The sequence below is a fragment of the Plutella xylostella genome, chromosome 21 (assembly GCF_932276165.1).
Source record: "Plutella xylostella chromosome 21, ilPluXylo3.1, whole genome shotgun sequence".
NCBI lineage: Eukaryota > Metazoa > Arthropoda > Insecta > Lepidoptera > Plutellidae > Plutella > Plutella xylostella.
The window spans coordinates 10,665,375-10,692,425 of record NC_064001.1 but is presented as its reverse complement, the minus strand read 5'-3'; the positions used below and the strand labels follow the sequence as shown (position 1 = coordinate 10,692,425).

Below are 27,051 nucleotides of genomic sequence, written 5' to 3'. Positions count from 1 at the left end.
TTATAGAAACCGGCAGATAGTGATTCCGGCAGATAGTTTTCCCGTGGTCCGGTCAACCGGACCACGGGAAAAAAATATTTTCTGTAGTACAGTTGGCCGGACTACGGAAGAATAAGTTTTTTCCATAGTCCGGTTGACCGGACTACAGAAGATCTAGTTTAAACTTTTTATCGAGTTGACCTTTTTGTTTAAAATATTGTACTTAATTATTTTTTTTATTCTGACAGGTGACTTCGATCTTACAAAATAAGCTGACAACATCATGTCAGTATTAGGGGTGCAACGAAAACTAGTTGTGCCCATCAAGCAGTGTCCTTGCAAGATAAGCTAAGTAAGGTGTGGGACCTCCTCAAAAATGTCCTTTTATAAAACTTTATCAAAAATGACCCTCCGAGAGTGCGCGCGCCCGCCGCGGCACGGTAAGCCGCTACGTAACTGATAACGTTTTTTTATGACTGAACGGACATTGAGTGTGTGATTCGTGTGTACGATTATTTTCACAGAAGAGTGGTTGGCTGGTTGTATTCCATCACAATACTTATCTTGGCCTTCCTCATCCAGCCATTACCAGAAAGCACCTTCTCAGTCCAGCTGTTTTCCCAAGCTGTCTGCTGAAACAAGAAAATTGAAAGTTCCAGCAGACGCCTGCTGCTACTGTGATGACAAGAACAACAGTATTCAAATGAGAGAGACCAATAGTGACGTACTAAGCAACACCTCCGGCGCATCTGGAGGTATCACCGAGTGCCGTTAATCTGACTGGCAAATCCTTTCACCACAGCAACTAACACTCACCCACCAGCACTAGCGGTTATTACTCCAGAGCCGTCAGTGCCTGCCACCGATCAGACTGGCGACATATTTGACACTCACATCGCGCAGTATCAAGAAATAGCGCGACGGAGAACTTTTGTCATATGTTAAGTGCGCCCGTGCTAGCCCTTCAGGCCCAGCTCCTTGTCACCAGCTCGCTCAGAAGTCCTATATTCCAGGCTGGCGCCGCAAGCTGGCCCCGCTGCTGGGCTCGCTGCTGGCGGCGGGAGCCGTGCTGCTGCTGCACCGCGCGCTGCTGACCGCGCAGCGAGTGCACACGCAGCTGCAGTCTTACAGAGTCAATAGGAACTTGAGCGCCTATAGCGATCTCATGTGAGTACGAGTTCTTCCTTATACTGGCAGTTTCAATAACTCTAAAAAATAACAGTGTTGCTTAGAAATTGATTGCAAGAAGATTTCTTCCTCTATCTACAGGTTGTTGCAAAAGGGTATAACGTTAATTACGGGGATCATTCTGAATAAATGCTATTCTATGAATGTAGGTCGATATGACTCTCAGACTCCCGAGTCACCCCCTTTCGACTTACTATACTATACCTGTATCTGGATTCTGGTGTATTATTCTGAATGCATGTCAATATTTAATGTATTTGACCACTTGTTTACGAACAGGTACATACCTAAAATCATAATAATAATAATTCACTCCATCGATACTCGACCACCTGCCATCATTGGCCTCGTGCAATGTTATGGACTGTGTATATTTGTGTTTGAGATAACAACCACGAAGATAAACGTCTCTTCCTATCTGTTGAAAGACAAATACCGATGTGTCCAAGTGGGAACTGAACGATAAGTTCAGTGGAAGTTGCTATAAGTTTCCGGAACTTCGGTTTAATTGCTTAACGGTTAATCTTGCCATACTTCCTGATGTTTATCAACTTCTCATTAGGACATCAGACGTTTTTATATAAGGCGTTCATACAAGTAGTAATTTCTGCTATTGCTGGCATACTAGGTACTTGCAATACAATCACAACTTAAGTATCATTCAACTATTAATAAAAGCCAAAGTACTTATGAGAGTAACGGCCCATTTCAATAGGAAAGAAAGAAATGTAGATCTACAATTTAATTATTTCATTAAAGAATAGGTACTAAATTTCCTATCCAAATAAATCCTTGCAATTACTTTAAAAGATCTACCATGTAAATTAAGGAGATGTAATTGAGGTTCCTACTATTCCATTTATAAATAACTTTATGTCAAGCTTCAATTCAATTTAAATACAATACAGTCAGGTGAATTCCTTAAGGGGATCCCTAAAGCTAAAATGCTAAAGTCGGCTTGATATACTTGATTAGATTGGAAAAACGGTGGCTTCTATCACATTGATAAAAATATATTTTGTAGCAGAGGGTATACTGAACATGTTAGTTGCTTATAAATTGGTGCAGGATTATAATAAGTATGTTAAAAAAAATTGCAAACACACCATGTCTTTTGCCATTTTTTGACTTATTATGAAAAAACCCTCGAAATCAGAGGGCCCATTTTCATGGAATCTTATATGTATGTGTAGGTAATTAAATTCTTAACAAAGTTACCTTAAAGAGTTGGATTTAATGGACCAGAAGTCAACTTTTTTTGCAAAAAACTAATAAATTCCGGTTTAAAAATGATGACACCGTGACAGATTTCAGATTTCTTCAGTCGTCGCCCTGGTGGCGGCCTGTTAGGAGCGATACCCACGCCATTTTATTTTTTATCAAATATTTCACAAAAACTGATTAAATCAACAAATTATGACTACAAGTATTATAATACATATGCATTTGCTATGGAAAGTTAATTTTCTAATCATTTTAGATGCAGAAAAGCCGAAAATTCTTAGAAATCTCATTTCGCCTTTTCGATTTGTTTACATTTTTTACTATAGAGTTACAGATGCATAGATAAAGGTAAACATTGCACATAATGACACTTATTAGATTCTCCGAATAAGAACTATACGGTCAGTGCAGTATGCCAAAGCGCGAGCCTGTTTATATTCTGAGGGGTAATTTATTTTATTTTAACGGTTGTGTATGGTAGGTAAGCTACACAATATACAGGGTGTTGAAAAGTAAGTTCATAATTTGTTTTATTTGAAACCAAAAACCGTAGTTAATTAAAAATATATATATTTTAAGATGTGGTAGTCTGTACACTACAGGTTGTTAAAAATAAGTAAGTATTTTTAAAAATTGAAGATCTAAAATTTACAAAATTTTTTAAATCTATTTAACAAGCTTTGCAAAAAAGCGGTTAAGTGCGACTGTATCTCGCCATGAAAAAAATGAAATGTTTACTGTAGCTATGAATTTTATGCGTTACAAGTGGAATAAAATACCGCATAATATTATGTACAACTATGTAAGAGCCTAGTTTTAAAAAAAAAACTCATAAGAAAATATTAAATACACAGGTTTTTTAACCCCTGAAGGAAATAGAGGGGTGTTATAAGTTTAAAGTAAGGGCTGAATTTTTTTTTTAAATTAGGGTGATAGGTAATGTATATTTTTAATGATTTTTTCAAATAGATAAATGTTATACCATTTTTAAATTGCCATAAAATTACCTATAGTTATAGTTATAGAAAAGGGCAGGGCTACCAGTGCCCATTCGCCACTGCAACCTAAAAGATCTATAAATTATGACTCCCCATGCCGAGTCTCACTCTACAGGCCCAGGTCTTTTATAAACCTGATATTACCTATACAGGATGTTGCAAAAAGGGTATACTGTGCCGTAAGGGTTTGACTCAGGGGTTATTCTGAACAACTTTTGTTCTCCAAGTTTTGGAAATTCTCGAAAAATAAATTCGGTCTCTATAGTAAAAAGTCACGTGATCGAATAAGTTTCTATGTAAAAGGTTTTGTTACGTGAATTTTCAAAATTGTAGAAGAAAAGTGGATCAGAATGGCACCTAAATCCACTTTTGGCTAAGCTTTATACCCTTTTTTCAATACCTTGTATAAAATATCGTCAGCGTCACCTTAGATCGTAATCATCGTAACTCCTCGTGACCAAATTTTAGAGGAGACAAAAATACTGTTTTATTTGTAGTTCTAGTTGGCATACTACCCACCTAAAGTTTTTTTTAACTAGCCTAAAAATGATTTGTTTAGACAGTCTATCTTCCTGTTCAACCGCAGCCTGAGTGCCAGTGACTCAATGACTGAAAGGAGGCCATTAGTGCTCCTAAATAAATAAAGCAGGCCTGTAGATTATCTTTCAGTGTACCGACACATCTGATTGCTGTAAGAGCCTGATAAGCTCTTCGAACGAGTCATACCTCTGTGGTGGTGCGGTTTCGACCTTTCGGACAGTCAGTTTGGCATCCGAAATGCGGATTCGAATAGTGGGTACAATACTTTGCGTTCGTTCACTGTCGGAGCAGGATAAGAACCACGGGCGAGTTGTTGCGCTGGCTGTTTGCTTAAAAATAGTAACCGCGTTCAACTCTATCCCCTAGAGGGCGAACCTTTAGGGCGGCTCTTGTATACCATCACTTGTCTTCTTATCTGCAGAAAATTGACAGAGGTCATACGTGTCTAACAAGTACATTAAGGATGCGAAAAGAGAGGGTTTGTTTTCACTGAAGAAGTTCAGTTGCGGAGTTCCACAGCGGTAGGTCTTGGACCCCTCTGCTGTGGAACTTGGCATACAACGCGGTCCTGCAAAACAAGCTCGCAAACGGCGTTAGCACAGTGCATTTTTCTAATGTCACACAGGTCGTGAGGTAGGCTCAGAGCCTCCTTCGGGGATGACATCCCAATGATTCAGTACGAAAAAATTGCTGCAGCTGTGCTCGCCATGCAGTGCATGGGCTACTTCCGAATCTGGGGGGCTGTTGCAAAGGAGTCCGTTGCCTCTATACGGTACGGGTTCCGTGCGATCTATGATCCTTCCGGGAGCACCTGTCTTGTCAAGTCGAAGAGAATGGCTCGTATTCGACGCAACCTGCAGTACTGGTGGGATTGGTTGGAGGACAGGACAGCAGGAAGCTGCAGCAGCCGTCATGCTGTGATTCGACGCATAGATGCAAAAAAAGTTGAAAGTAACTTCATGTTAATAAAATATTAGATCTTAATTTAACAACATAACATTGCAAAAAAAAATTAACATTGTTGAGTATGTTATTGTAATTTACTAAAGTAGTAATAAAAACAAAGGCTTATTGCATAGTTTTCCTTCACGTTCGCCTACATCGCACGTCGTATATGAGAATAAAGGGTATAATTACTAAGTTTTCTTGTTTAAAAATCACGGTTTGGGGTTTAGAGGAAAACAAATGGTAAAATGCGGAATAAAGTTTTTTTTTTTCGAATAAAGAGGAAAACATGTGAATTCAAAAAACGTTTCTATTGACACCAAAGAGTACTTTTCGCCGAGAAAAGTGGAGTTACAATATTTGCGATCTAAAGTGATGATAGAACTAGAACTTATTTTTTCAGTTCACCTGCTGTTGAGTAAAATCGTAATTAGGTAAATGAGTCCTTGACATGAAAATAACTTTTTTTTTTATAATCGTTATAACAAAAACGTTTTTTTTAATACAGCAATATTTGTAGGTGTACTTACAGTGAGCAAAAGAGCGCAGCAAGGTGTAAATTTTTTGGTTTTTAAGAAACAAAAATATTATTTCTATCATATCCCAAATACACATACCTAAGTACTTTAAAAAAAAAATACACACTCTCGCCTTGTAGTAATGTACTCCCTTGCGGGGGTACTTACATGTTATTATTTTTCTGGTGACCTCCCCATATCCCTTTGCCAGCTACGTAACCTTTTGTGACACCCTGTATATGCAGAGTTCTGCAAACTACTGTTCTGCTTTTGAAACACCAAAAAAAAACAGGTCGTCTAACTAAAAGGTCACGTGACCAAAAAAAAATTATATGAAGAAGCGTTTTTTTCATGAATATAAAAAATTACGTAGGATAAAAGTTTTTCAGAGTGACGCCTGAGTAACGCCCTTTCGGCTAACTATACTTTTTTTATTGCACGGGGGCAGAGTTTAATACAACACCCTGAACTATTAAACTCTGATAATATTTTCGCGATTTTTTTACATTCTGATTTCATTTCCTGGCTTAGAAATAACATCAATAACATGCTGCACACGTAGGTTTCGGCATATTATTAAACCCTTTTTGCAACAACCTGTATAAATATCGGCACGGGTACGACTTTATATATAATTAATTATTAAATATTAAAAATACTTTCAAATAAAAATAAATATTTTCGTATCACAAAACAATATTACTTACTTAATATATTTTTAACAAAGTGGCATGTCTTCACTTTTATGTTTTCGAGTACTATGTTAAAATTTCATGTCATTGTCCGTAGAACGCCCCGCATACCTCAACCCCCCCTCACTAGATTTGACAGATTCTGATTTTCTTCCAGCTTTAGTGACAGCCTTAAGGGCTGCGTTCCCAGTAGGCAAACTTTCACTCTCCACTAGAATCTCGCGGAACGCCTTAAATTACGTAGTACCAGCAAACATTGAATACTCGGCAGTCGCTAACTCAGTCGACGGCAAATTGTTGGCCTATATACTGGTCTCTCTCTCTCCGCTCTATTTCCACTAAGATATACTTAATCCGCAGCCAAGAGCCGCTGATCCAGCCCCGTTCCCTGGACTCTCTCTGCTCTGGCTTCGCCCCGGATGGCGTGGTGGCGCTGGTGACCAGCTCGCCGGCCCGGGCCGCGCGGCGCCGCATCATCCGGGACACGTGGGCAAGCGCCGTGCCCACCTTCTTCTTCCTCGGCTTGGACGGCAGCAAGGATGAGCTGGTAAGATGGGAATTATGCATGTTGGAGGGGTTAAGGGTTACGGACGGGTTTTAGAGTGATTTAATATGATAAAAGGTACGTACAGGGTACATAGAGGTAGAGTACCTAACTGCACAAAATAATCTCATCGGGTTATAATTATAATGGATAGACAGTTAGGATACTCTTTATTAAGAGTTTGTCATAGGGTGAAAAACGTAAACTTTCATACTTTACAAAAACGATAAAAACAAATGATTCACTTGCATTATCCTATCAATCCTTCTAGGAATCAATATTCTATATATTATGTGATAAATTTGATTCCTAGAAGGATTGGAGTTTATTTCCTTATAGATTAAATTAGATATTTTATAAATTACACGGAAAATTGTATAAAATAATATGATTCTTATCTGTGCTGTGATACGAGATATTTATACTATTATACTTACGTAATATACAAAATATAATAATAATTTTTAACTGTAGATGTAGGTATACAAAGAAAACAGCTGTTTCATACTATGATATTTTAACGATTTCACAGTTTATATAGTGGCTGAGTATGACCCCCTGAGGCACCGCCTTTCGGCTTACTCTCCTACATTTTTAACACTCTGTACACCATGTACGGTGTTGGCGCAGGTATCTACTCAATGAGAACTAGGTTGGAGATCCGTTTTACAAGAAATATATTGACTTTATCAAAGTTTCAAATCAAAGAAATATTGGTTATGTTGATCGAATGGCTTGCAGTCTCAGAATGGCGGCGCGTAGTCTGCGTCTGCGCCTGCGAGGGTGCGGGGCGCGGGGGGGCGCCGTCACTCGTCTAGTGATGGGGCGCACACGTAGTGTTGTGCTTCAACAAGCTGGGCCCCTTGGAGCTGGAGTATCCTGGTCCAACGTCATGGGTAGAGGGCAGAGCCGGTTGTAAGCTCGTCTCAAGGTCCCCGAAGTGGAGAGGACGTCTGCCACGCGGTTGATGCCGTCGGTGCCAGGGTAGACGGCTGTGATGCGACCGAGCAGCCATCTGTTGGGTGGGAGCCGGTCATCTTTGATGAGGACCATCTGCCCAAGCTGTAGTTGACCTCGATTGGTGTGCCACTTGCTGCGAATCTGTAATGCTGAAATATACTCCTTATAATAGCGATTCCAGAAGTGTGCTTTCAATGCTTGGACTCGTTTGTATCGAGAGAGTGTGTTGATTGGAGCGTTGTCGACCTGAGGTGCAGGTAGCATTGTGAGCGTTCGTCCAATCAGAAAATGTGCAGGAGTGAGAGCTACTAGATCAGATGGATCAGATGAAATAGGGGTTATGGGTCTGGAATTAAGAATTGCCTCTATTTGAACCAAGACAGTGTACATTTCTTCATAATCTAGGTGAGTCATTGATAAAACTCGTTTTAGGTGATGTTTGACTGACTTCACTGACGCTTCTGCTAACCCATTGAAGTGCGGACTGTATGGTGGAGAGAATTTGAAGTCAATTTGAATCTTAGCTGCTTCATTAATTATGTTATTGGAATTTTGTTTCAAAAATTTAGGTAATTCATTAAAGGTACCAATAAAACATTTAGCATTATCGGATGTTATGGAGGCTGGCTTGCCCCTGCGGCAAATTAGACGATTAAGCATGGCCATGTAGCCCTGGGAAGTTAAGTCGGTGACGAGCTCTATGTGCACAGCTCGTACTGCCATACATACAAAAATGGCTATGTATGCTTTTTTCAGCTGACTGCCACGACCCTTTTTGTTCGCTATCAGGATTGGTCCCGCATAATCGACTGCTGTGTTTGCGAATGGATAGTCAGCTTGTAGCCTCTGCTTTGGGAGGTTACCCATGATGGGTTGGTAAGTTTTACCTGAAAATCTAAGACAAGTTATGCAAGTATGAGTTACTTTTCTAGTTAAATTACGCCCATTGATAATCCAAAACTTATGGCGTAGTGTTGCCAATAATAGTTGTGGCCCTGGATGTAAAAGTATTTTGTGATAGTGTTGGGCTAAAAGTTTAGTGATGTGATGTGATGCATGTAGTAAGATGGGGTGTTTTGTGTCGTAGGGGTAGTTCGTGTTCGACAGTCTCCCTCCAACTCTGATTATACCTGCATCATCAACAAAGGGATTAAGACTTAAAAGTTTATCTTTAGACGGCAATGGTTTTTTGTTAATTAAAATGGATTTTTGTTTACAAAACATATCACTCTGCACTATTTTACATAAAACCTGCATAGCATCTTCAAGTTCTGATGCTGTAATTAGACCTACTATTTTGTTATTACGATTGAAACAGTTATGTTTAAAACGTTTAATTTGTACTATTACACGTTGTAATAAACAAATATTAGAAAAGTTAAGTGCTAAATTATTTTCATGAGGTTCAGTAGTAGATAAATGACACTGAAACTTAATCTCTGGCAATTCCTCACTATTTGTGTTTTGCGGTTGAGTAGGCAACTGCATATCTGCTTGGTGTAGGAAGTGCGGACCTCCCCACCACAAAAGTGATGATTTAAGTTTTGCTGCATTTAAACCCCTTGACCCTATATCGGCAGGGTTCATATCTGTGGGAACATAATTCCATGACTGAGGGTTTGAATTCTTGGTGATTTCATTTATTCTGTTGAGTACAAATAGTTTTAGTTTTAGCTTACATGTTTTTATCCAGCTCAGCACGATAGTTGAGTCACACCAGAAGTACTGTGCGTCTATATGTAGACGTAATGATTCTATTGCCTTTTTTGCTAACTGAGTAGCCAGAAGAGAACCACACAGCTCAAGTCTGGGCATAGTAATTTTTTGTTTTAGAGGAGAAACTTTACTTTTTGCCAACAGTAAGTGGACACTTACGTTGCCATTGTTAGACAGTGAGCGTACATATACGCAAGCTGAATATGCTTTTATAGAAGCATCGCTAAATGTATGTAATTCTACCTTGATGTAGAAATCACATAAAACTCGACGAGGAATTTGAATTTCGGTTACTTCCGGTAAATGTTTTACAAATGTGTTCCACTGTGACTCAACCTCGGCTGGTAACTGACTGTTCCAGTCAACATTTTTCGCCCATAAATTCTGTAGGAGAATTTTGGCCTGTAACATACAAGGATTAATTAATCCTAATGGGTCAAATACTTGTGCTATAGTTGATAAAATTATGCGTTTATTTATTTTGTGTTTTTGTTTGATGTTGTTTATTGAAAACAGTAATAAATCTTTTGTGCAGGCCCAAAGTAAACCTAATGTTTTTGCATACTCGTCATTTTTTAGACATAATAGTTCATCATTGTTGTTTTCATTGTCTAGAGAGTTTAATACTGAGGCAGAGTTAGAACGCCATTTTCGTAACTGAAAATGAGCTCCTTGTAGTGTTTGTATGACGCCCTTACATGTTTGTATGAGGGTTTGCTCGTCATCATTACCTGAGATGTAATCGTCGACGTAGAAGTCATGTAAGATTGTTTCACCTACATTTTTGTCTGTACACTCTTGCCCTAACTGCATTAGGCATCTGGTAGCTAGATATGGCGCGGATGCTGTACCGTACGCGACCCTATTTAACTTGTATAGTTTGATTGGCTCACTGGGATCTGATCGCCAGTAAATTTGTTGTAAGCTTCGCTGTTCCTCCTTTACATAAATTTGTCGGTACATTTTTTCTATGTCCGATGACACTACATACTTATGCTGACGGAATCTAATCAGTATGCTTAATAAATCATCTTGTACAGTGGGGCCTATGTACTGAATGTCATTAAATGACTTGCCTGAACTAGTTATACTTGATGCGTTAAAAACTGTTCTCAACTTGGTTGTGAGTTTATCTTCACGCAGAATGCCGTGATGTGGCATTATGTATGAAGTTTTGTCGTCTTGTGGGTTAGTGTTTTCTGACATATGACCTAAGGTCTGATATTCTTCAAGAAAATCTGTGTATTTTTGTTTAAACTCACTGTTGCGATTGAATTTGCGCTCTAATGATTTAAATTGAATTAATGCTTGTTGTGATGAGTCGCCTAAGCATTCAGGTGATTCTTTTAATGGTATTGTAACAATGAAATTGCCATCTGGGTGGCGTGTGGTTGTTTGTGTAAATATTTGTTCACACTCACTCTCACCTTTAGTTCGGGATTGTTGAGTGGTGGAAACTGATTCAAATTCAAAGAATTTATCGAGTTTTTCCTCAAGCTCAATGTTATTTAGAAAATGACAGTGGACTGTATTATAGGATTGCATTTTGTTGTGTTTAGAATAAGGAACTTGTATAGATCCTGAAACTATCCACCCTAGTGTTGTTTCAACTAAGGTTGGTTTATTTTTGCCTAGATTGATGCGGTTGTTAGATAGGACCGCCCAAAACAAATCCGCGCCTAACAGCATATGCACCTCCGCAGGAACTGAGAACGTCGGATCTGCTAGTTTGATATGCGAAGTAATATTGAGAGCCTCGCAATTTATTCTTGTAGTAGGTATCAACTGGGTGATTTGTGGAACAACGAAACAATTGACGTTTGTTGTATAACCACTATTGGTGAGTGACGATATAGTCACGTCACATCTTTGTGTTATTTTTGAAGACTGTTTATTTAGCCCTTGTACTGAAATTGAAGTTGAATAACTGGGTATTTGCAACTGTTTTTGTATTTTTTCTGTAATAAAACTAGACGTGCTGCCGTTATCTAGAAGTGCACGAATTTTGTGATTGTTACCGTGGTGATCGGTTATGTTTATGATTGCAGTTGAAAGTAGAACTTGACTGTTATGAGTAGAGGACAATGTAATGTTGTCTGACTGTACTACCATACTGTTCTGACTACTCTGTGGTATTTGTGATTGATTTTGCCCTGCTATGGACGGTAAGACAACACAGTCACTTGACCCATGGCAGGGGGACTGCGAGCTACTTGATTTTGTTTGTGTTTGTGATTGTGTAGATGCAAAATCCGTTTTATGTAACATTGTATTGTGTCGTTTTGTGCAATACCTACATGAACTCAATCTACAACGTTGTTCGTCATGACCACTCCGTAAACAATTAGTGCAAAGGTTTAATTTATTTACCTTTTCAATGCGTGCCTCGATAGGCATTGATTTGAATTTTAGACATTGGTAAATGGAATGATTATTTTTACAAACAGGGCAATTATATAGTGATTGTTTTTGTGTTTGGTTATGATTTACGACAAAAGTTTTTGGACGATTGTGAGAGATGTCGCTGTGTCTGCGTGTGTGTTTTTGTGATTGTGCTTCCTCCATGGTCTCTAGTAAGTCTGCGCGGTTTTTGAGAAATGAGTTGAATTCTTCTAAAGTAGGTATAGACTTTATATGATTGCGTTCTGTTTCCCAGTCACGCATTGTGTGTGAATCCAGCTTACTAGTCACCATGTGGATGATGAGAATGTCCCAGTGTTCTGTCGGTAAATTAAGTGTTTTCAAGGCTCTTAGATTTTTATTAATGCTATCTATTGTGCTACGTAACGCCTTTGAGGATTCTTGAACAACTGGTTGTATGTTAAACAAAGCTTGTATGTGATTGTTTACTAGAATTCTATCATTATTGTATCGATCACACAGCAAATCCCATGCAACATCATAGTTTTCTGCTGAAAACTCTAATGATTTTATGATTATAGAAGCACTTTCCTTTAAAGTGTTCCGCAAATAGTGAAATTTATGGATTTTTGGTATTGAAGTGTTTGTGTGTATTAGTGACTTGTATGTGTCATGGTATTCTAACCAGTCCTGATAGCGACCAGAAAATGTCGGTAAATTAATTGTAGGTAATTTAAGGTTTGGCCCACCTGAGAATGCACTAAAACCCGTTACCGACTGATTGTCCCGCGCCGCAGAAGCCGCCGTGTGCTTATCGAGCGCCTCCTGCGCGGCAGCTACTGTGCTGAAGTAGCTGGTTTCGAAGCTCTCCCGTTCTAAATGTTCGTCACCTGGAATTTCAGATAAATTTTCTATTTCAGTTTGAGTTGAATCATATTCATTGTACATTTCTTGTATTTTACTAGCTCTAATAGTTAATTCTCGAATTTGCAAGTTATTTAGCTCTTTACAAGGCAAAAGCGTGTCTAAATAAGTTTTAAATATTGTAAGCTTTGATTTAAATGATGCTCTTGACCTTTTTAATGATTTAATATCCATGTTTAATGAGTTGCGACTTAATGGAGTAGGCTAAGAAATGAAGTTAAGCTAAGATAACTGGTGCCCAAGTCTCTCAGATGATTCTGAGACTGCAATCCATTCGATCAATGTTTATAGCTGTTTTACACTTTGTTTATAAAATAAAATTTGTGAAAATAGTGAAACAAGCTCGAAGTGTATGAAGCGATACTTAAATTTTAACAGGCAGCTACTATGGGTCAGCAGAAGAGCTCACGCAAGCAATGCAAACATCGAAGCCACCTCAGCTTGCGTAACCGGTTAGAGGCGGTTCGGCGCACGCACCACCTGCGCGACAGCGATGCTGACGGATTCACTGGAATGCATGAGATAAAAACAATATGTTAAAAAACGAGAAAAAATATGCAATTTGTTAAAAATATACACTGTGTTGGGGAAAACAGCTGTTCATTGAAACAAATATGGCCTTTGAATTGAATAAACTTGAATGGATTGACAGATGCAAATGGATTTCAATAATTTAATGACGTGGGTACGCAAACACGTAGGTTAAAATTGGGAATAGATTCGATTATTTATGAATAATATGCGCTTTCGATTATGTAAAAATAGACAGGTGACGGGAGAAATGGGAGATAATTAGGTTATGACACCCAAAATGGTAATTTTAACAAAATGAACTGATGATTAAAACGGGATAATTATTATTGTTACGTGATTTTTACTAGGAAAAAAGATAGTGAATTGAATTGTGCACACAGGGGATAATTGAAATTGGAACGAACTCACAGCAATACCACACTGTAACCTCTTTTCCTGGTTTTTCGATTCTGGTCGTGGTTTCTGGTTTTTCTTGTGATTCTTGAGATTCGAGACTGGCCGTAGAATGTTGTATCTTGATTATTTTCGTGGAGTTCACGGCGAATAGCAGATTGGTGCCGCGTGGATCTTCTACCTTGCCCTTGAACGACCTCGCCGATACGTGCCTCGGGATTCCGATTTTCGTCTCGCCTGGTCTTCAGATCTTCCAAAAAGCCCGTATCCGGCTCGAAAAACTTGGTGGCGCAGGTATCTACTCAATGAGAACTAGGTTGGAGATCCGTTTTACAAGAAATATATTGACTTTATCAAAGTTTCAAATCAAAGAAATATTGGTTATGTTGATCGAATGGCTTGCAGTCTCAGAATGGCGGCGCGTAGTCTGCGTCTGCGCCTGCGAGGGTGCGGGGCGCGGGGGGGCGCCGTCACTCGTCTAGTGATGGGGCGCACACGTAGTGTTGTGCTTCAACATACGGAACCGTACACCTTGCGTGACGTCATACGCGTCATACACTTATTACTGCATTCATACTAATATTACTTTGACCTAATTACCTACCTAACTTCAGTCTTGTATCAACCGTGGAACTCGCAACTTACTTACGCGGGCAAGGCTCAAAACCACTCATAAACTGTGTAACTACTTTGGCCATAATAAACTTACTTACCTTTAGTGAAGATCAGTGTTTCTGTGACTGTGCTTCCTAATACTACAACTACAACTAACTATCAACTACTACATCTAGTGTATGGGATTCTCACCGTCTACTAAGTGGGGACCCGTACATTTATGGTCCTTCGAACTTTGAACATACTTTGCGCTGCTGCAGCTCACTTACCTGACGACACTAGCGAGTCGGTCTGGCTGGCCTTCCACAAGCGGACCTCCCCAGCTAGATTGAGACCTAGGACGCACATAGTGTTTGAAGGTAACAGCGACGCGGGCGCAACGAGAAGACTCTGGATTTACAAACCGAGGTCTTCGTGAACTACAGCAACCTGTGAACTACAGCAACTTGTTTCAACGACGAGATGGCGTTGGCTAACGAAGACGTACAGGAGCTCTTGATCCAGCAGGAGAAGAGTTTCGACCACATCAAACAAATCTGTGCCAACTTTAAGAAAGATAGTGCTAGCCGTAAAAACTTGGAATATCTACAGAAAAGGTTAGAAGCTTTAACTGTGCACTGGAAGGAGTTCCAAGAGAGAGATCTGGAACTGAAACAGAGCGACGACAAGAACTTGGATTATTTCATCAACGATGTGTATGAAAAAACTAGACAGATGTACTATGATACTAAGGAGAACATGCTACGAATGTACCACGAACTAACTGACCAAAAGCCGGAAGGGAAGTACTCCCCCCGGCCAGGGACGCTGCAGGAGCAACTGCGAGTGGAGGCGCCCGCACCCCGGGCGGCGACCCCGCGCCCGGCGCCCGGGACCTCAGGTGCCAACGATAACAACACGGAGATCTTGCTTCGTCAGCAGGACTGCAACTTTGCTGTTTTATCTCGCGCTCTGACAAAAATTGACTTAGAGCGAATCAACGAAAAGTGGGAGCTAGAAGATCACCTCAGTATTCTGAAAAGTAAATGGGATGCTGTGGAGAAACTTAACTTGGAACTAAACTTTATACTGATGGGTACGGATTTCTCTTATGAAGCTAAGTACAGTAAGTGGGAGAGAGCGTACGACGACATGAAAAGGAACATAAACAAAAAGATTTGGTCTCAATCTCACTACCAAAAAACGACTCCTAAACTGGAAATCCCAAAATTCAACGGTAACTATAATCAGTGGATTAACTTCAAAGATATTTACTTGGAAACTATACATTCAAACCCGCTTCTAAACAATGCTCAGAAAATGCAACATTTAAAATCTAAACTGAAAGGAGACGCGGAGAAACTAGTGCAGCACCTGAACATCAGCGCCGACAACTATGACTCGTGCTGGGAGATGATCGTCCACCGCTACGACAACAGGCGTCTGCTCTTCTCGTCTTACCTCAACACGCTCCTCAACCAACCTACTATGCAACATGCCAACGGGTATAACATTAAGAAGCTTCATGACACAACCATGGAGTGTTTGAACGGGTTGAACAACATCGGCGTCGACACAAACAGCTGTGAGAGCATCATAACTCACATCTTATTGCAAAAACTAGATCCGATAACTTATGGCGAGTACATACATGAACTACATGACCCTAGGGAACTACCGATCCTGGAAGACTTCCTCAAGTTCTTAGAAACAAAATTTATTGCCTTGGACACCATTCAAAACAAGCAAGGCCTGCAAAAACAAGCTACTTCATCTCCGAATAAGCCATCTTCATTCTATAACAAAAACGATCAACGTAATAATTATAACTCAAAGCCAATGAACTTTAATCGAACAGAAAAGTGGCCAAAGTCACTCCACACTGCAATCCGAAACTGTCCACTTTGCAAATACGAACATGTTTTGATGCAATGCAGGAAATTTCAAGAATTAAGTGTGACAAAGAGGAACGCCGCCGTGCGCGATTTGCAAATATGCAAAAACTGTTTATACAGCCATGAAGGAAAACAGTGCACATCGAACAAAGTGTGCAAAGTATGTAATAAAAAAACATCATACTCTATTACATGACTACGACTCGCATCCGTCATCATCTCAGAATCCACCATCAAATTCGAGTGCGAGAGCTTCGCATCACGTCAAGAATGATGAACAAGAAGTATTGTTAACAACTGTACAAATACAAGTAAAGAACAGCGAAGGCAACTACATAACTCTACGGGCTTTACTGGACCAAGGGTCTCAAGTTACTCTTATCACTGAGAACGCCGCTCAACGACTGAGGCTGCCCAGACATAAGCTCAGCGCCGCCGTGTCTGGAGTCGGCACTATAATCGGGAGCAGTAAAGGCCAACTTAAGCTGAACTGCAAGTCAATACATTCCGATTACGCATTCGATACCGACGCTCTTATATTGACGAAACTTATCAACAACCTACCGAACTCAACTTTAAAAACTCACAACTGGGATCATCTGAGTAACGTCAAACTGGCAGACCCAGATTTTTACATCTCTGGCCCTATAGACCTGATATTAGGAGCCAACATCTACTCGAAGATCATACTAGATGGCGTCTTGAAACATGACACCGCCACCGCGCCAGTCGCCCAGCAAACTAAGCTAGGCTGGATACTTTGCGGAAATACAAAAACATTTAACTGTTTAGTTACACTAAATGAACTTGCTGACTTGACGAGATTTTGGGAAACGGAAGACATTCCTAACCAAATGGAGAATACTACGAGCGAAGATTACTGTGAACGCCACTATGTGGAAACTACTAAGAGACTGGAGACTGGGAAATACGTCGTAAAAATGCCTTTAAAGGAAGACTGGAGAACAAAACTGGGAGAATCGAAACCTTCTGCGATCGCACAATTCAAACAACTTGAGAGAAAGATGGCACGACAATATTACTTTGCTCAGCAATACAAAAACTTTATGAACGAGTATAAAGAGCTGGGACACATGAAGCCAGCCACTACTGCAACAAAACATGCCGAAAAACAAGTGTTTCTACCTCACCACGGAGTCATACGAGAAAGCTCTACTACCACCAAGCTAAGAGTCGTATTTAACGCTTCTATGAAGACCAGTAACAACTATTCGCTGAATGACCTGATGGAGAAAGGGCCCAATCTTCAGAAGGACATCATGACGCTCATAATCAAATGGAGAAGCTTTAAATAATATGTCCTTACAGGGGATATAGAGATAATAATTTAAAAAAATAAAAAACCGACTTCAAAAAACCACTAAAATGTAAGTAATAATTTAAGGTTTACACAAATTATATGTGACAGTACAAATATACCTAAGCAGGAACTGTTCTTTTTTGATGTTGGTGCAGTGACAAAGTAATCTGAAGAAATATGGCACCAACTTCAAAAAAGAACAGTTCCTGCTTAGGTATATTTGTACTGTCACATATAATTTGTGTAAACCTTAAATTATTACTTACATTTTAGTGGTTTTTTGAAGTCTGTTTTTTATTTTTTTAAATTATTATTTTATTTTATAGTTTTTAGTTTATTTGCAATAATTTTTAATCAAAAGTAAGATGCAAATGATACCAAAAAGTCCTACTAATCAATACGAATCATTCAAGCCTAAACACGAGGTAGTTGCTATATACCGTTTAGGAGTTCCCTTGACTGCCTTCCGTTTCTATCATCAGATCAGCTCAAGGTCACCATCATATTTTATTGTTATAAGAACTATATTTACGTTCTTAATTTCATTAGAATCGGTTAATATGTGTCCAAAATGGAAATTCATACCCTGTTTTTACCCCTTTACCCACCCTTAGGGGTGAGATAAAATTCTGAAAAAAAAATGGGACCACCTGGAAACTCAACCCAATACAACAAAAAAAGAATTTTCAAAATCGGTTCATAAACGGCGGAGTTATCGGTGAACATACATAAAAAAATATAAAAAAAAAAAAAAAAAATATCCCGACGAATTGAGAACCTCCTCCTTTTTTTGAAGTCGGTTAAAAATGTACCGTAACATACTTCTGACTGAAGAACAACAACCGCTGCAACAAATAATATGGAGAACATCTTCCCAAGAACACTTACAAGAAATGCAACTATGCTGTTTAAGTTTCGGCGCCAAGGCCGCCCCATATCTGGCTATGCGTACACTGAGACAGCTAGCTATCGATGAGGGTGATAACTATCCTGATGCAAAGAAAGCACTATTATCCGACTTTTACATGGATGACGTCATCACAGGTCATGACACCGCTGAAGGTACAATACAACTACAAAAACAACTGTATGAATTACTCGGAAAGGGAGGATTTACACTAAGAAAGTGGGCAAGCAACGACCCCTCTATCTTACAACACTTGACAGAACAGCAAAAGAGCAATGAAACAATTTTTAACTTTAAACAAGAGGAAGCAACTAAAACTTTGGGAATAGTATGGAATCAGACAGAGGACGTGTTCAGTTTCAACTGGAATTTACCTGCTGAAGAGGAAAACATTTACACGAAAAGAAAACTTCTTTCGTACATAAGCAAACTGTACGACCCTCTGGGATAGATTTCACCCACAACAGTACTAGCTAAACTTATCTTTCAAAAACTATGGACTCTGGGTATGGCGTGGGATGATACGCTACCGACGGAAGTGATTCAAGAATGGGAATCTATAAAACTAGAATTGATAAACATCAAGAACATAACTATACCAAGATGGTTAAACTGCTCAAATAACACAGTTGAGTTACATGGGTTTTGCGACGCAAGCGAGAAAGCATACTCGTGCGTCATATACAGCCGCGCCGTCACCGACACCGACACGGGTGATGACGTCATAACACTACTGGCCGCTAAAACGAAGGTGGCGCCGCTGAAAAGTAAGACGTCACTGCCTCGACTCGAACTATGCGGAGCTCGTCTACTGGCGAACCTTCTACAACGAGTTCAAGAAGCGCTGAGTGATCACCTTCTCTCCATATACTGCTACACAGATTCGCAAGTGGTGTTGGCGTGGATAAAAGGAAATAAATCAAACTGGGATAGATACATAACTAGCAGAACAACATACATCAAAAGCATAACAAACACTGAGAATTGGAGATACGTAAAGTCATGCGAAAACCCCGCTGACTGCGCTACTCGTGGACTGACGCCAAATCAACTAAAAAACTATACCTTATGGTGGAAGGGACCAGAATGGTTGTTAAACTGGAATCCTGACAATGGGAACAACTCAACTAACTTGAAACAATTTACCACTGAAGAAGGAGAAATTAAGAATTGTTTCGCTACGGAACCCGACCGACAAAAACAGACAAACGAAGTCGTAAATAATTTATTAAACAAATCAAGCGACCTGCACCATATGACTCGCGTCGCCGCATGGGTGTTGCGTTACAAAGCGATAATGCGCAAACAAACACCGATAACACAGGGCGCCGAACTAACTTTGATAGAAATAAAGGAGGCCTTGAACTTTATCATAAAAACGGTGCAACAGGAACAATTTGAAGAGGACATTCAAAGCCTAAAAACTTCGGGAAAAATATCTACAAGGTCAAAACTATTTAACTTGACTCCCGTATTCCTAGACGAAAACGGAATTTTACGAATAAAGGGGAGATTACAACTGTCGGCCCTGCCTGAAGAAACAAAACACCCTGCTATCTTGCCTTCCGAAGGACGCCTCACACAACTAGTTATCGAACAGGCGCACCGGCAGGTTCTGCACGGAGGCGCACGACTAACTCTGGCGCAGACAAGACAACAATTCTGGATTATCAGTGGAACTAGAACTGTGAAGAAGATCATCCGGAGATGTGTCAGATGTCACCGCTACAAGAATGCTAAGAATGACCAACTCATGGGGAACTTACCGGAAGCGAGAATAACTCCGAGCAGGCCTTTCACACACACCGGAGTAGACTTCACCGGCCATGTGGATGTGAAGATAAATAAGGGCAGAGGCGTAAAAACATGTAAAGGATACATCGCTATCTTTATATGCCTAGCTACGAAAGCAGTGCATATAGAGCTAGTTTCCGATCTGAGCACTGAGACTTTTATAGCAGCACTGAAGAGAATGTGTGCCAGACGAGCCACCCCCCAACACATGTACAGTGATAATGGGAAGAACTTTGTGGGGGCTGCTAGAGTCCTACAGGAAGAGTTTGCTCACTACAGCACTATGAAATCAACGGAATTTCTGAACTACATAGAACAACAACAAATACAGTGGCACTTCAATGCCCCGCTATGGCCATCAGCCGGTGGGATCTGGGAAGCTGCGGTGAAATCCTGTAAACGAATTCTGAAAACTGTGTTGGGAGAACAGAAACTAACTTTTGAGCAATTTTCTACGTTACTGTGCCAAGTAGAAGCTTGTTTGAACAGCCGACCTTTGAGTCCATTAACTGAAGATCCGGAAGACCTGGAGTACTTGACACCAGGACACTTTCTTACTGGATCCCCGACCATGTCACTCCCGCAACAAGAACTTACAACTAGAACACTAGATATCAGGAATAGATGGAAACTAGTAGAATTAATGACTCAGCATTTTTGGAATCGCTGGTCAAAGGAGTGTTTAAGTCAACTGCAACTGAGAAGTAAATGGCGCAGCCCAAAAGAAAACATTCAAAAGGGAGAATAAGTACTGATCAAAGACAACTTACCTCATGGAAAGTGGGCGATGGGGCGAGTAACTGAAGTACACCCCGGGAGGGATGGTTACACCAGAGTCGTAACTCTGAAAACGCAGAATGGGACACTGAAACGACCAATAACTCAACTATCACCTTTACCGTCACACGTCACCGAAATTCAAACTGAATTACCCCAAACGAACCCGACATCAACAACTTCACTTGAAAAAAGGCCGAACAATAACTACGATGATGATAAAAATGAGAACTCAGAAAGTTCAACTAGTACGCGCCGCCGCCCCCGCCTACATGTTAAGAAAACATTCTTTACGATAGCTGCGACACTATTAACTTTACTGTGTGTCTGTGGAAGTGCAGCTAGCTCCAAGACAACAACTTTAACACCGAGCATTCACATCACACCCTTGGGTGACAATCGCCCTGTATACTACGATGATATAGGCGACATCCAATTAATTCACGATGAATGGAAGCTACTCATGTACTTCAATCTTAGTACATACTGGAATGGGGTGCGAGAAACTGAAAACTATATACAAAAACTCGACAGTGTATGCAAGTCATTGGACCCGAGGTATTGTGAGACCACTATTCAACAACTTCACCACGAACTTGAACTACTGAAACACTACAATAACTTATAGGCAACAAACGAGGCCTGGTGAACGGAGTGGGCTACGTGGCAAACAGTCTCTTTGGGATCCTGGATCAGAGATTTGCCGACAAATATCAAGATGATATTCAAGCCGTGCAAAGCAACGAAAACTATCTACTAGAACTTATAAAAAACCAGACTTCCATCACAGAACTCGAAAATCAAACTTTGAAGAAACAAGAAAGCAACATCAGACGGCAATTTGCACTTATTAAAAAATTCATGAACGAAACAGATTTTAGATTGGCGAGAATAGAATCGGAGATCGAAATCGTAATGGCCGCTAACTACTTCAGCTCTACGTCACTAACTGCATACCTACTACTAACTAACTTGAAAAACATGCAAGAAATGCTGTTTAACGCGCTCACAGATATCTATCAAGGACACATTGACGTTCATCTAATAACTCCAGACAACTTGATTACCCAGCTTACTTTGATATCTGGAAGATTACCGAAAACATTGTCATTGCCGCTTGGAAACGACGAACGAGATATAAAGAATATTTATAAACTACTATATGCTAAAGCTCGAGTCACGGGGGAATACTTCTTCCTGGAAATTCACATACCGCTAACAAATGACGAAGACTACTCACTATACAGGATGATACCACTACCAATCAGATCTTTGGCAGTACATAATGAAACAGCTTTAAAAGTGCAAGTCTCATCAAACTACATAGCGGTGAACGTTAGAAAAAATACATATGTCAGCATAAACGAAGATGGAATGAAACATTGTATCGAGCACAGTGCTAACAACTACGTCTGCAACTTAAACTTACCCATTCAAACAGTAGAACATATGAACGCACCCTGTGAAGCAAAATTATTAAGCCACCAAACTATATCACCCTGTACTACAAGCAAAACTGCATGTACAGAGTACAGATGACTGGATCGAGTTACACACATTGAATACCTGGCTTGCGATATGCTGTGACGCATGCACACTACGAATCGTCTGCGACGATGACGTATCAACACACGTAATCAACACGTCAGCGATCTTATCACTAAAGCAAGGATGCATACTACAAACAAAACTCTAATGATACACTCTCGCAACAACTACAATAGTAAAGCTAGAATAGAATACGACATCAGCTACCCGAAACTGGATATGACTATCAACGGAATAGTAAGCACGCAGAGAACTCCGCAACTTGCGATACCCGAAGATGATAACATACGTATCATTCAAGAAAAACTAGATACATTGAAAAATAATGAGAGACAGCTTCCAGCTGAGATCACCTCACACGACATTCACCAGTTCGCACTTTCTTACTTACTATTAGCAGCTGGTATCATGGCAGCAATACTTTGGATTGCCAGAAAACGTGGATGGTGTAAGAAAAGGGGGAAAGTGAACCATACGATAAGCACAAAAGAATGCGAAGGAATAGAGATGAAAGAGATGAGAGCTACCTCTACAAACGTTGAGATGAAGAGCACAGAGTTACCATCTGCTATCCAGCATTCTAGAACGACAACTAGAAAACCATTTTCATTTGATATTTAACATTCTTTGCTTTGTAAATGGTTTTGAGCCTTTCTTTTCTTTTATCTTTTGTTCCCTCTGGAGCATGTACGGAACCGTACACCTTGCGTGACGTCATACGCGTCATACACTTATTACTGCATTCATACTAATATTACTTTGACCTAATTACCTACCTAACTTCAGTCTTGTATCAACCGTGGAACTCGCAACTTACTTACGCGGGCAAGGCTCAAAACCACTCATAAACTGTGTAACTACTTTGGCCATAATAAACTTACTTACCTTTAGTGAAGATCAGTGTTTCTGTGACTGTGCTTCCTAATACTACAACTACAACTAACTATCAACTACTATATCTAGTGTATGGGATTCTCACCGTCTACTAAGTGGGGACCCGTACACACCATACAGTGGATATATATAATTATAAGCCTTATAAATCTATAAGAAATCTTGTCGAATTAATGTTAACCTGACGTTATAATGACGATGACGTCATAAATAAAACGTACAGATAGCATCCGCTCTTTGAAGTTCAATGATGCAGCAGCAGTAGAAAAAAAAATGTCCTGAGGAGTCTCCTTCGACGTCGCCACTCTCAACCCATCCCTGTTCCAGGCAGACATCTACTACGAGTCCAAGCTGCACAACGACATGGTGGTGTTCGAGTTCGTGGACACGTACCAGAACCTCACGCTGAAGACGGCGGCCATGTTGCAGTGGGGGCAGCGGGCCCTGAGGCGGTGGGCGGAGCGGTGTGACGGCGCGCGCTTCGTGTTAAAGACCGATGATGATATCACGGTCAACCCGTGGCGGTTGAGGGATGTGGCAAGAGAGCACGCGAATGACGCTTTAGTTGGTGGGTTTTGTTACTGAATAGTGCAACTAGATTTTCTGTGGTTTTAAAGTCAACAATCTCGAACATCGTAATAGAGATCAGAGGGAACCAAAATAAATAGATGTAGAGTTGGTAATAATAATTATATTTAAAAATAATCAATTTATTCCCATCCGTACAGTTCGAGAGCTCTCAACAGACTGAGCCCGATTCTATCTCAACGCCCCTTTATATAGTAGTTTGACGTCAAGCGTGCACCTGCAACTTTATTCTTGTAGTTGTTCTTCACTTGTTATTCAGATATTTTATATTGTTAACAGTGCACGCTTGTCTTCAAACATTAATTTTATATTATAGTTAAGGAGTAATTAATTAATTAAGTGATTGATGAACATAATTATAAATATTATAAGTATTAGTTTAGATCTACAGTAAAACCCGTACAAATAACTCAACAATCGAAAAATATATAAAAACACTTTCTGCTTTCTGCCGTACCGTGCTTATTACCGAGATTGGAATCATACCTTTACTAATGAATCTCCGAGTACGGAACTCAATCAATTACTATTCTATAACACTTCCGTATGTATATTAAAATCCAGGCTATATCTTCGAAGACGCAGCTGTGCGCCGAAGCCCCTTCAACAAAAACTTCATACCGCGCTGGCTCTACCCTGAAGACAACTACCCGGAATATCTGTCCGGGGCCGGATACCTCATCAATGGTTAGTATTTATTGATGCCATACAGACAGAGTACTTCTTCTTCCTCTAATTGAGTCTGTGACTAAAACTGGCTATAGCTTGAATTAAATTGAATTGACGCTGGTCTCCCAGTGTGGTAAAATCACGCTGTCATACAATGACATAATGTAACTATGTTGTACCTACAATAACGTTTACATTTCAGAAGAATACCTGCCAGAGATCGTCGAGGCCTCATACAAAGTTCCGCTTATAAACATAGAAGATGTTTACTTCACATACTTAGTTGCTGTCAAGGCGCTAGGGTTGCCACTGTCTCACGACGACCGGCTGAGCCCCTTCCAACCCGTGGTCCCGCTGGCCTGCGCCTACTGGGACTTCGCTTCCATGCACAGCATGACCCCGGCCACCATCGCCAGCGCCTGGGCCAAGATACAAACCTTGGGCGAAGCCAGCGACTCAGGCCTGCCCGTTTGTGAAACGTACAGACAGAACTTTAGATACTTTTCCAGTTTTTACTTTTTACACACATGAGGATAGTAGATTTGTGAAAGAAATGTGGATTTGTTTAACAGTTTCGTAACTTATTTTAAGACATAGGTACGTGTGGGGGTCTTATCGCTCAATTTGTAATGATTAGTGTCGTCTACCAGCGTATTTTACATGCGCATATATCGTTTACTGTATAGATAACAAGTTTAAGATTGATAGATAGCTAAATGTGTGTTGAAATTCAGTATAAATCATTAGTGTTTGTTGTAGTATGTCTGCCTCATAGTAGCGGTTATTATAATGCGATCAAACTATTACAGTTACTCACGCTGCCACTACTGGATAACTTAAAGAGAAACTATTTATTTATGTTAACAGCTGTTTATATTTTTGGTATGTACCTAAATATAAAGTTAAAGGGGAGGATTGATTATTTTTAGGTTTATTTGTACTTCTTAAGTCTAGGATTTTTTACTGATATTCATATTGAGCAACTCAATAATTATTACTAAAATACAAAATATAATTTGCTTTATTTAAAACCATCTTTACCACTAGCTTCATATTATATTGGAGAAATCACTTTTGAAAATATTTGAGTCTATTCATTAAAATCATAGATATTTTCATACAATAATAATATAAATACGTTATTCCTCTTTCTAAAAAAATTACATACCTAGTATTCCTCTTTATTATACCTATTACTTTCGTCAACTGTTTTCTTAAACTTATAAAACCACCTATCATCTCCAGGACGTTACAGGTTACAGGCATTGTAAATAAATAATAGTAACTTTAGCTTTTTTATCACATTAATTCCGTACACATGCACCTACTGGTATGTAGAGTGCGACAAACTTATCTGTTCCGGTGAGAGCGAACTAAATCGATCCATATCTCATTACTTACTAATGAATTGTATATATTGTAAAAGATTAGATGGGTTTATTAACACCGCAAAAGCGAATTAACAATACGAGCAAACTTAAAACCTTATAGAATTAAGAAATATTAGACATTTATATGAACTGTCACCGGAACAGATAAGTTTGTGGCACTGTATGCAACTATCACTATGAACTGAAGCTAAGATGGAATGCGTGAACCATTACTTAGCGGTCGTATTTGAACCAGTGACTTGCACCGCTAAGTTCCATGAACTTTGTATTTGACACACAAGTTGCGACATTATCGAACCTACCTACTACTTTGTTGAAAAAATTGCCTTTAACTCAGATATCTTTATAATAACAATTAACTGGTAGGTAATATTGGTATTTTTAATAAACAAAGGAATACGAGTACATCTACTTACAAAGATATGTTCACGACTAATCGTCGAAGGTTTAGTCAGAGGTGACTAGCAAGCGGGTCTACGAATAAACATTATTTTCCTTTTAATAAAAGTTATCCCTATTCAAATGTGAAGCTCTAAATGGAAACCGACATCGATATAGTGGCCCATTTTTAACACTTTTAATGGTGCAAAAGCTCACTGTCAGCTGCCGTTAATCTAATAGAATAGAACATTTCATGAAAAAACATAAAAAATAGTTGCTTTTTTGAACTCTGATTTATATAGACAGACTAGCAGTTCCTGCGAACTTTGCTTCGCCTTAAAAAGTTTTGCCGTGTTACGAGTATTAAGGTAAATGTAAGCTTCATATTATAATAATATTATAACCTCATTCCAAATCGGTTCTAACCATTGGGTACAACCGAGTCCGCGTTGTTCTATGGTGATACCTTAATCATAGAGCAAAGGCTGTAAAGTCAGTAAGGTATTACTCTAAGGGCGCCTTCAAATTAGTCGCTAATTGTCGCGCGGAAGCAGCGCGGCTGCAGCGCTGCGGCCGCGCTGCTGTCAAAATCCATATAAATTTTGTAATTTAAAAGATGCGCGGTCGCAGCGCCGCAGCAGCGCTGCAGTCGCGCGTTAATAATTTATATGGAATTTAGACAGCAGCGCTGCTTCCGCGCGACAATTAGCGACTAATTTGAAGGCGCCCGGGTGTCACTCATTGCGTTTTTTTATTCCTTTTTCTGTAGGCATTTA

The 27,051-nt window shown here is 39.7% G+C and overlaps 1 protein-coding gene across 2 annotated transcripts; it reads left to right on the top strand.

Annotated features, from left to right (window-relative positions):
• Positions 1 to 272: 272 nt before the first annotated feature.
• On the top strand, positions 273 to 25,793 carry LOC105381015 (beta-1,3-galactosyltransferase 5). Of its 2 annotated transcripts, none has more exons than XM_048628829.1 (6): positions 273 to 419; positions 993 to 1,146; positions 6,445 to 6,631; positions 23,574 to 23,814; positions 24,399 to 24,521; positions 24,709 to 25,793. In XM_048628829.1, exons 1-6 carry the CDS (start codon positions 356 to 358, stop codon positions 25,032 to 25,034), a joined length of 1,095 nt encoding a protein of 364 aa, XP_048484786.1. In that variant the 5' UTR covers positions 273 to 355; the 3' UTR covers positions 25,035 to 25,793. The 2 variants fall into 2 exon arrangements, with proteins under 2 accessions (XP_048484786.1, XP_048484785.1); XM_048628828.1 differs by having other exon boundaries at positions 24,706 to 25,793.
• Positions 25,794 to 27,051: the final 1,258 nt, after the last annotated feature.

What these genes read in the sequence shown, in the direction of transcription:
- LOC105381015 (XM_048628828.1), top strand. Translation starts at nt 356, where the DNA reads ATGTCCTTTTATAAAACTTTATCAAAAATGACCCTCCGAGAGTGCGCG. An exon ending in CGCGCGCCCGCCGCGGCACG is followed by an intron (nt 420 to 992) that starts GTAAGCCGCTAC and finishes CCTATATTCCAG; the next exon opens with GCTGGCGCCGCAAGCTGGCC. An exon ending in ACGGCAGCAAGGATGAGCTG is followed by an intron (nt 6,632 to 23,573) that starts GTAAGATGGGAA and finishes TCCCTGTTCCAG; the next exon opens with GCAGACATCTACTACGAGTC.